The sequence below is a fragment of the Liolophura sinensis genome, chromosome 2 (assembly GCF_032854445.1).
Source record: "Liolophura sinensis isolate JHLJ2023 chromosome 2, CUHK_Ljap_v2, whole genome shotgun sequence".
Lineage (NCBI taxonomy): Eukaryota > Metazoa > Mollusca > Polyplacophora > Chitonida > Chitonidae > Liolophura > Liolophura sinensis.
This window is the reverse complement of record NC_088296.1, coordinates 4,117,156-4,128,509: the sequence shown is the minus strand read 5'-3', so window position 1 is coordinate 4,128,509 and position 11,354 is coordinate 4,117,156. Positions and strand designations below refer to the sequence as shown.

At 40.8% G+C, this 11,354-nt stretch overlaps 1 protein-coding gene across 1 annotated transcript; it reads right to left on the bottom strand.

The window, feature by feature from the left end:
- Positions 1 to 1,193: 1,193 nt before the first annotated feature.
- Positions 1,194 to 10,261, bottom strand: LOC135463015 (E3 ubiquitin-protein ligase Trim36-like). Its single transcript, XM_064740335.1, has 7 exons — positions 10,196 to 10,261; positions 7,696 to 8,385; positions 7,122 to 7,217; positions 5,749 to 5,979; positions 5,408 to 5,430; positions 4,941 to 5,128; positions 1,194 to 1,768 (listed from the first exon to the last, which is right to left on the bottom strand). Exons 2-7 carry the CDS (start codon positions 8,365 to 8,367, stop codon positions 1,194 to 1,196), a joined length of 1,785 nt encoding a protein of 594 aa, XP_064596405.1. The 5' UTR covers positions 8,368 to 8,385; positions 10,196 to 10,261.
- Between the last annotated feature and the right edge of the window lie 1,093 nt (positions 10,262 to 11,354).

Sequence of the window (11,354 nt, the reverse complement as noted above, 5' to 3'; positions counted from 1 at the left end):
GACGTAACTGTTTATTACAGAAAATATGTTAGATGTTTACATAGTAATGTGGTAGAGGTATTCAATAAACACAAATAGTCCAGTAAATGTCAATGTGTTTATACTGAAGATAAAAATCTGATAAACAGCTTCAAATATTTACTCTTGTAAACATGTCACATACTCAAACTATGCCCAGATCATGACAAACTGTTGTGAACGCCAAAGTTTGAATAAGCAAAGTTGACAAACAGAGAAACGTTTAGGAAAGGAGAAACTTACAGCTGACAATGTTATCAAGATAATGGCATCCTAAAACAGTTCTTGTTCAGCATAGGATTAACCTCATCATGCAGACAACATAGGGTCAACCGGAATTCAAAACAGAATTATCTTGTGTAACGCGCTGCAACAACAACGTCAATCTGATCTGGTCCGTTTTTACGATTTAATCTGAAACCACTCATGGGTTGTGACGTACTGGCCTGATCATGGTAAGAAAAATAATTTTCTATACCCTTAGCCACTTTCTGAGAAAGTTATTTGGAAAAAGGCTGTTTTTGGTAGTTAGACCCGATATTGAGGTACTCGTGTTCTGTGAGAGGCAAAACATTTTTTTTCAGTTGGGTGAAATACTGCGGCAAGTTTCCACGAAGTAAGGTACAAGAGACCAGTGCACCAAACAAGAGCAGTTTTGACAAAGTGTAACCCAATTTTGTGGTTAGTTACGTGGTAAGTGCACTATTCTATATATACAGACTATTGGTTATTTATTTCTACAAGGTTTTTTGTCACAAATGTACATCCTACTACATGTAACATGTTGACTATACGTATTGTCAAGTACAAACTCTGACCTGTTTTGCTCAATTACACTCCTGATTATGCTGATTTACAAGTCACCATCACTAGAAATAAAACTACCCAGTCATTATCTACATGTATTTTGTCTGAAAGAAAACTGACACTGATGTTCAGGACAAGTCAGACAGACTGTGTATAACTACACCAAGCTGTAAGCTTGTGACAGATCACTGACCACTTTGCAGAAGAAGCTATACATACTGAATTAGCCACACTGCTAACATTAACTAAAACATCTACAAACTGGTCATTTTTTAAAAAAAAAAAGACTTAACAAAACAGTCTAATTAAAGTCTATTTCAACAAATTATAATATGATGGAAAAGATGTAATGAATAATTACCCGATGGTCAGGAAGTGCTTATCATATCACAGAGAACAGGAGGCAGAGTTGCAGAGTCACCCGGTACCAGACGAGCAGACACAGACACAGATCCAGACCAGCCAAACTCAACCCCTGGCACGAGAGGCTCTGTGACGATAACATCACTGACAGTGTACATTACCTGGTTGTTGTCACAGTCCAGGACTGTCAGTGTGTGGTCATCACAGTCCAGGTACACACCCAGGTGATGAGGTCGTGTGTAACGTCTCCACTGTCGATAGCCAGGTTTGATCTCACCAACACCACTGTGACTATAACACCTGACCTTATGACCACTGTAGTCCATCACAATGTACCAGGAGTTACGGCCAGCTTTTGTCTCCTCACTCACGCCACAGCTCTCCTGTGTCACTCCTACACGACAGTCACAGCCATGTGAACAGGTGATGTGTATCTCCCAGTAGTACCCGCCCGTCTGGTAACGCCCGTCTGTCACAGCTCTCCTCCACCCCCAGGACAAGTCCTCACCCTTTACCACACAGCCGCTGTCAGTGATTCTCAGCTTCCTGTCGTCTGTCTCTGTGAATCTCAGCGTCGGCTCTGCAAAAACACAACAGAAGCAGCATAAACAACAGCAAACCATAAACACACGCTGTAAGACTGAGGTGTAAATACCTGTACACATACTGTATTTTTAATTCTCAACACAATCTCTTGGAATAAAATGACATATACTGCTGACACGAATTTAATTTATACACAGATCTCTGTCATTTTCAGCCAGCATGAAAGAGTTGAACTTCGACAAGGATCCGTCACTAAATGATGGGTAGCCCTATGAAATAGGCTAAATACTGGGTTAAAATACAGACTTTTAGTGATATAATTTGTTCGAAACTTATCTCCTACAACAAGAATAATACCTTCCTCTATCCAGTCATTGGTTTTAGTTGTCAGTTATGGCACATTTGAACACACAATTCACTATGAAGCTGTAGTAGGCCTGTTGTCGTTCGTGGAGTACCAAAGCCGTTTGTGTAGTAAGGGAGGTAACTCATCACAAGTAACTTACCCAGTGACTTTCATTGCCACAAAACCGCAAAGACTATTTAATCTATCAGAATTATTAGTAGTAATCAATTGCTGGATTCACAGTAAATATTTTCTGCAGTTAAATATTTCAAGACTAAGAAAGAAAAACGTATATTAAGTGATGAAAGAAATGTAGATCAACAATTATAAATATATATATATATATATATATATATATATATATGTATGTCTTGATGTTTTCACCCCACACCTATTGTTTCCTGCCCCCACACCTCTTTTAACTCTGGCTTCAACTATACATTCTATTCCTTTTTCCTCCATATTCCATGTACTATGAGTTTAATGTACAAAATCAGATCTGGGCACACCCTATTGTATGCCTCACATTAATTTGGGTCTTCTGGGCACACCCTAACCGGCCCGGATAGCACAGTTGGTAGAGCGTCCGCTTCGGGGCTGGTAGATCCAGGATCAATCCTTGATCGAGTCACACCTAAGACTTTAAAAGAGGAAGTTGTAACTTCCTCGCTTGGCGTTCAGCATGAAGGGGATAGTGCAACGACTGGTTGACCCGTATCAGTATAATGGCTCGGGCAGGGCGGCTTACTTGCCTTCGGTAAGTCATCTCAGTGAAGTAGCACTAAATAAAAGAGCCCGTGGAAATCCGTCCTGCAACAAGGAGGCACCCTGGTGTATACCTCACATTAGTTTGTGTCTTCTGGGCACACCCTAATGTATACCTCACATTAGTTTGTGTCTTCTGGGCACATCCTTGTGTATACCTCACATTAGTTTGTGTCTTCTGTACACACCCTACTGTATACCTCACATTAGTTTGTGTCTTCTGGGCACACCCTACTGTATACCTCACATTAGTTTGTGTCTTCTGGGCACATCCTATTGTATACCTCACATTAGTTTGTGTTTTCTGGGCACACCCTACTGTATGCCTCACATCAGTTTGTGTTTTCTGGGCACATCCTTGTGTATACCTCGCATCAGTTTGTGTCTTCTGTACACATCCTACTGTATACCTCCCATTAGTTTGTGTCTTCTGGGCACACCCTAATGTATACCTCACATTAGTTTGTGTTTTCTGGGCACACCCTACTGTATACCTCACATTAGTTTGTGTCTCCTGGGCACATCCTTGTGTATACCTCACATCAGTTTGTGTCTTCTGTACACACCCTACTGTATACCTCACATTAGTTTGTGTCTTCTGGGCACACCCTACTGTATACCTCACATTAGTTTGTGTCTTCTGGGCACATCCTATTGTATACCTCACATTAGTTTGTGTTTTCTGGGCACACCTTACTGTATGCCTCACATTAGTTTGTGTCTTCTGGGCACACCCTATTGTATACCTCACATTAGTTTGTGTCTTCTGGGCACACCCTATTGTATGCCTCACATTAGTTTGTGTCTTCTGGGCACACCCTATTGTATGCCTCACATCAGTTTGTGTCTTCTGGGCACACCCTATTGTATGCCTCACATCAGTTTGTGTCTTCTGGGCACACCCTATTGTATACCTCACATGAGTTTGTGTCTTCTGGGCACACCCTACTGTATACCTCACATTAGTTTGTGTCTTCTGGGCACACCCTATTGTATGCCTCACATTAGTTTGTGTCTTCTGGGCACACCCTATTGTATGCCTCACATTAGTTTGTGTTTTCTGGGCACACCCTATTGTATACCTCACATTAGTTTGTGTCTTCTGGGCACACCCTATTGTATGCCTCACATTAGTTTGTGTCTTCTGGGCACACCCTATTGTATACCTCACATTAGTTTGTGTCTTCTGGGAACACCCTACTGTATACCTCACATTAGTTTGTGTCTTCTGGGCACACCCTATTGTATACCTCACATTAGTTTGTGTTTTCTGGGCACACCCTACTGTATACCTCACATTAGTTTGTGTCTTCTGGGCATACCCTATTGTATGCCTCACATTAGCTTGTGTTTTCTGGGCACACCCTACTGTATACCTCACATTAGTTTGTGTCTTCTGGGCACATCCTTGTGTATACCTCACATCAGTTTGTGTCTTCTGTACACACCCTACTGTATACCTCACATTAGTTTGTGTCTTCTGGGCACACCCTATTGTATGCCTCACATTAGTTTGTGTCTTCTGGGCACACCCTACTGTATACCTCACATCAGTTTGTGTCTTCTGGGCACACCCTATTGTATGCCTCACATCAGTTTGTGTCTTCTGGGCACATCCTATTGTATGCCTCACATTAGTTTGTGTCTTCTGGGCACACCCTATTGTATGCCTCACATTAGTTTGTGTCTTCTGGGCACACCCTATTGTATGCCTCACATTAGTTTGTGTTTTCTATGCACACCCTGGTGTATACCTCACATTAGTTTGTGTCCTTCTGGGCACACCCTAATGTATACCTCACATTAGTTTGTGTTTTCTGGGCACACCCTACTGTATACCTCACATTAGTTTGTGTCTCCTGGGCACATCCTTGTGTATACCTCACATCAGTTTGTGTCTTCTGTACACAACCTACTGTATACCTCACATTAGTCTGTGTCTTCTGTGCACATCCTACTGTATATCTCAGATTAGTTTGTGTCTTCTGGGCACACCCTACTGTATACCCCACATAAGTTTGTATCTGTTTGGCCCACCCTATTGCAGGCCACACATTAGTTTGTATATGCTTGGCCTACCTATATAAGAACCTACTTGTAACACGTAGGGGTGACATTTGCCCACCGACTGCTGCTTCTAAGTCCTGACATTCTTGTACTGTTTCTTTCACAGTCACCTGTCTAGTAACAACTTGGTCATGTTGTACAGAATCTAGAAGCTTCTCTCTGCTGACTTCATGTTTTTCCAAATCTGCTTTTATCTCATTCAGCTGGTCATCAATTCTGTGAGAAGAGGAAAGAAAACAAAGAGACACAGTTGTGTGGTAATCCTGTGTACCACACAGTTCTGAAAATGTCATGATGTACAGTATACTTTTCCTAGCAGGTTAGGTCTGATTTGTCTGAACAAATGTATGTTTGAACACTAGATATACTTTAAACTTGGGTCATGTTTTGGACAACTACAGCGCTGGTACTCAGTGTTACAGAAATACATCTGCAGATAATAGTCATGTGCACAAGTATAACAAACCTAGAGAGGTATAACACATTTATACATACGTTTTGGTGAAGTCCATGGAACCCTGTCAACAAACAGAATTGAGCATACATATAAATTGATGTAACCATGATACTGAAACTAAGATTCTTTACTTACTGTATTCCTTCTAAAATTTGGGTCACCTGGTCTGCTCATTTTAGCCAATATATATGAAATTCTGACAGACAGATACATACATATCACATCTGTTCACAAATGAGCGGTCAAAATAAAGATATCTACAGCCCATACATGTAAGAAAACTTCATATGTTCTCTGAAGCTGACAAATTATGACAGGTTGTCCTGTGTGGTTATTAGTGGAGGTATTTAACTGGAGCTGAGGCAGCTGTTTGACTTACCTGTAAAAACTCAACGTCCATTGATGCCAACATATCCTTGGAAGCCTGTACCATCCTCTCCACTTCCTGGGCCTGTAGTTGAAAATCTTTGAGTATGGCGTTACACTCCACACTCCACTGTGAATAGCGGGTTTTTATGCCATCTAAGGACTGTTGTTTCCAGGCTTGTAAGGCCTCCAAGGCTGCACAATAAGCCCTTTCTACCTCTTGAGTGTGGAGTTTCTGGTTTTCCTGCCGAACAGAAAAATCGGTTATTATCTTATCCAGACCATTAGAGCTATACATGTCTGTGTAACAGGGTGAAATATAAGTGCCACACAACTTTATCTGCAATGCACTGCCTGGCTACAGGGGATTTCCCTTTAGTCTAGCGGTATACATATGTCGACTCAGAAGTGTTGTTGCTTCAACATCACAACAGGTGATCCGTGCAGGGTGAGATGGTGCAGCTTTTATGCTGTGGAGAGTATCATTGGTTGGTTCAAACACCAACAGTGTCACACTGGCGTTAAGAGACCCAGGTGTCCCCCCATCACAAATGTTGTTGTTGTTTGTTTATTCACCAATATAATATACAAAACATAAGAATCATATAAACATACAGAAACATACTGGCGGAATAAAGCTCCATGGAGCTTGCTCTATCCCATTAACATACAAAAATGTGGCTTTATTTGTTTTAGGGAACTAGACATAGTCACAATTCGAATAGCGCGTTTTTTTTGCAATATTTGCAGAGGTTGCAAGTGAGACTTATATGTGTTTACCCACAAAATATTCAAGTATGAAAAATAAGAATAATAAAGAATAAAATGCGTTTTTTATTCACCGAATCCTTAATGTCGTTTAATATACCTAGATTCCTCGAGACCTTTTTACGAATACATTCTATGTGTAGCGTACAATTTAGCTTTTCATTTAACATAAAACCAAGAAATGTGGAGTACGTATATACAATACTACTATAAATATTGTGACAACGTATGATCGGCAATGATGTATCTACTGGAGTTGCCTGATGGGCATATCGTGCGTATGTTACTGAGAAGAAAGTCACAATAATGATATAATAGTCTGATTAGATAAACCAGAAAGAGGTAAACAGACTCGTCCGTCGTGCAAATGAATCCCCGCATCAGTCCGTGTATTACCCTGTTTAAGTTCTTGTAAAATATCGTCGCTGTTCGGGTTTAACTGCTTAATTGAAATGTACCTATATAATATGTGAAAAAGTGCAGCTTTATCAAGACTAGATGATTGACAGCTGTACGTTTACTGGATTTGTGAATGAAAGCAATAATTTACATACGCAAAATGAGTCGCCAAGTATGCAATAAATCACAAGTTGACCAAGTGTCATGAAAACTACCAACCTGTATCTTATTGTACAGCCTAGTAACTCCTGACATTGATTCTTTAGTTTCTTGTAGCACTTTCTCCAGTTCACTAGTCTTGTTTAAAACAGCTGGCTGTAATGGAAGAAAAGTTACATTAAAAAATCCGTCTTTCAAACAACTCACTACAGTACAGGACACAAAGCCCCATTCTTCACTATAGATCACAAACTATGGGTCAATATAAAGTTCCAAATCATGACATATTTATTTTGATTATCCAGTTACATACTTACATAGTACACGATTTAGACAGTGATTTAAGTCATTCGCTTAGAACTTTCTTACGTCTTTCTCACATCATTGAAAACTGTTTACTACAGTTCACTTTGTACCTCTTTATTCAAGGTCATCTTGCACTTTGTACCTTTTTATTCAAGGTCATCTTGCACTTTGTACAATTTCTTAGTTTTTTCATGTACTTGGTACAATTTCTTTACCTGTTTTTTTCGTGTGTTATGTTAATCGTTGTTTGGGAATTGACCTTACGATTAAGGACTCAGAACATCGATTTTGGTTGATGGCTGATGTACGAATGTCTTTTTTGCATTACCTTGTAATTCTCAGCTGCAGATGATATATCCCTCACAGCATGTTCCGGATGGTCAACCACACACCCCACACAGATCACCATCCTGCACCGTACACAGTACAAGCAGAATGGCTCACCATGTCTTGCACATGACGCTTGCTGAGTTGATTGTTCACCCCTGCCGCTGGTCTGTCGCTGTGGGGTTTCCTGTGAGAGGTACTCCAGGGATGAAATCAGCCGGTGACGTTTCATAACCCCCCTCATGGGATGAAGAGAAGCCAAACAGTCTTTACAATACAGTAAACAACAGTCGGTACAAAACTTGACAGCTTTAGCCTGATTATCATCCTCACACAGGGAACAATATGGGATGTCATCCTCAACATTCACAGCAGAAGAGAACCTCTCCACTATTTCTGCCAGATGAAAGTTGGGAGGCAAACCAGCCACACCTTCTCTCCCCAGACTGGTTGATGTCCGGCATACAGGGCATGAGATCAGCTGGTGAACGCCCTCACTCCGTGTGCTGCAGGAGGCCTCATCTGTCTGTCCAGGTTTAGACTTGTCAGCATAGACACCGATACACTCTCTGCAAAAACTGTGCTGACAAGGTAACGTTACTGGTTTTCGGAATGTTTCCACACAAATCGGGCATGTGAGAACTTCTTCACGATTTTCCTTGCTTTCAGCCATTACACACTTGGTTTTTCGCTGAAATGAAATTAGCTAATTACTTAGACTGACACCAATACAGGTCCTCCCATTTACGAAAATATCCAAATTTCAACACAGTACACAGTCTGCATCTGCTGTGCAGTCTCTGAACATATGGGGTAAAGTATTTTTTTTTTGTTGTTGCTATTGCTGAAGAAGCATTACTATCCATATGTTACATGTATTAGTTTGAGCGCCTCGCTTCCCTGAGAGGAAATAACTGTTTAGTTAAAACTTTGGCAATTCTTGCAATTATCATGTACCGGACATTTTTTTGACAAACACCTGGTCAAGCCAATTTGGTCAGATGTGTTTGCCAATGATGACACCTTTATAAAGCTCCATCCACGAATAGCAGATTGGTGTGCAAAAATGAGAGTCTCCTGATTTATAGGTAGGACCAGCCAATTAGCACCTTCAACAGAAATGGTGGGACTTCAGGTATAAGATAATTGGGTCAAACATCTGGACTATAGTGGTAGTGAAGGAGGCATGACCCTATATGATAATCGGGTCAAAGGTCCGCACTACAGTGGCACGGAAAGGAACTTAACTCTACATGATAATCGAATCAAACATCTGTACTACAGTGGCATGGAAAGGAACTTAACTCTTCATGATAATCGAATCAAACGTCTGGACTATAGTGGTAGTGAAGGCGGCATGACCCTACATGATAATCGGGTCAAAAGTCTGGACTACAGTGGCACGGGAAGGATCTTAACTCTACATGATAATCGAATCAAACGTCTGGATTACAGGGATGGTGATGAGAACTGGACATTATATGATAATCGGGTCGAATGTCTAAAGTTTCCCTAGCTGAGAAAATTGTGACAGGTCAAACTCTTCCAGCTTCCAGAGCTATATCGTGCGATCAAGACTGATGAAACACACAAAGTTTAAACCCTAAATGACGACTTCGCTGCGCACCAGAAATGTGAGATACATTTCTAGCCAGATACAGGGCTGCTGCCATGGTGACCAGACAATATAAAGACAACCTTTTAGCCTGGACAGGAGATATGAAAGTTGTAGTCTGTAGAAGTAGGTTAGTGTCACTTATATCTTCACACAAACAGCCCTAGCTAATCTATCATCAGACCTACATGTAGGTATACAACCATCCTGACGGGCCAAGCTGTGTCAAGACACACCCTCCATTATCCGTGATCAATAGGCGAGGCTGTAATGTCTGCCGTGTGTGGCGTTAATACTACATGTTGTCACTTTATGCATAAATATACATCTGGGTGTTTATAAAATATACATAATTACGGGAAGGTCGCTTACATAAAAGTTTTTATATTTGTTTCAGGCAGGCAAGCGTGGTAAACACAGTGAACAAGTAAGCAAGTAAACAAGGAGCGATCCCGGGTTGGGTTGTTTCGACTTTATGTACCACAGGCGACACGTCACAGCCAGTAATCGATCTTAAGCATAACTCTGCATAATGCCTTTCAAGGTCAATGCTTCAGAACCTGACAGTAATAATTTACGTACCAACGCCCTGTATTTATAGTGACAAGATCAAAACAATTAACAGCGCCAACCAAAATTTGTCGTGTTCCGTGAGATGGAAATATTCTGACTGCGTATCGACAGTGTTAGAGGTTTACCCACAGGCTGAGGGTAGAGACTATATAAAGACACGCCCCAGTGGTATGTCTGCTTTGTGTCGATTTGAGGACGACCAGACCAATTAAATACTGTCTGAGAGTTATTAATACGACGGAGTAAAGACAATTCCCTCACCCGATAAACATCCCGCCATGAAAATAGACGTACTCGATCTTACATAACTTACCCGTCGGCACAGATCCCACCGTGCTTCGCACCTTCACGAAACTGCGCAGTCTGAAACAGAAAATACTTAGTTCTGAGAAATGCACGTGATCTGAGGAGGGGAGGTAATTCCCTCAATATGCTTTTACACATTTATGCTCTAATAGGGTTAGCACAGTTCCCTTTTAACTCTAGGGTATATGCGAATGCCGTATTTTAAGAAATATACCAGTTTCCCTAAAATTACATTAGCGGTTGGACTCAAATCACTTATATTAGTTTGCATATGTATGTACAATGTATGTTTGGGGCATTACGTCGAACTGAACAATTTTTTAGCCATACCGGCATAACGACGAATAGTCATATGTGCGTACACATATACCGTGTTTTTTCTTGTGGCAAGGCGTGTCCATGCGAGGAAAGGGCTGCAGCCATAGATGTACCCTGCCCAAGACACCGCACATGACACCCCACCTAGTCACATTATACTGACACAGGACCAACCACCCCTATTTCTTAGCTCTATCCTTCCAGTGCTGAGTGGCAAGCGAGGGAGCCATTTATATTTGTTTTCACATTAGAATAGTTTTTATTTTGGTGGGAACGTAAGATGGATTTTCTGACACTAGTATAATGGGATTAGACCATAGCTAGAACAGTTGCACACGGAGTTCAAGCGGCATTAAACTGGTACAGAAAAAGAAAGTACATAAGATGAGTAAAGAATTGATATCTTATCACATGTTAACTGAACAAACTCACAGAGAACACAAAATGCATCAGAAGAACAACAAATACGCCGCTGACACAAAATACATCAGAGAAACAACAAACCCGCTGCTAACACAAAATATATTACATGCACAATTATCTCATAAAAAACGGAAAATGCATTAAATGTAGAACAAACTCATACCGAAAACATCACATTAACATCAAATTCATAAAGAACACACCAGATGTACAACAAACTCATAGAGGACGCGAAATACGGCAGATGTGAAAGAAACACATATACATAGAGGATACAAAATCCACCAGGTGTAAAAGAAACACATATACATAGAGGATACAAAATGCACCAGGTGTAAAAGAAACACATATACACAGAGGATACAAAATGCACCAGATGTAACAGAAACCTATATAAAGAGAGGACGCAAGATGCACCAGATGTA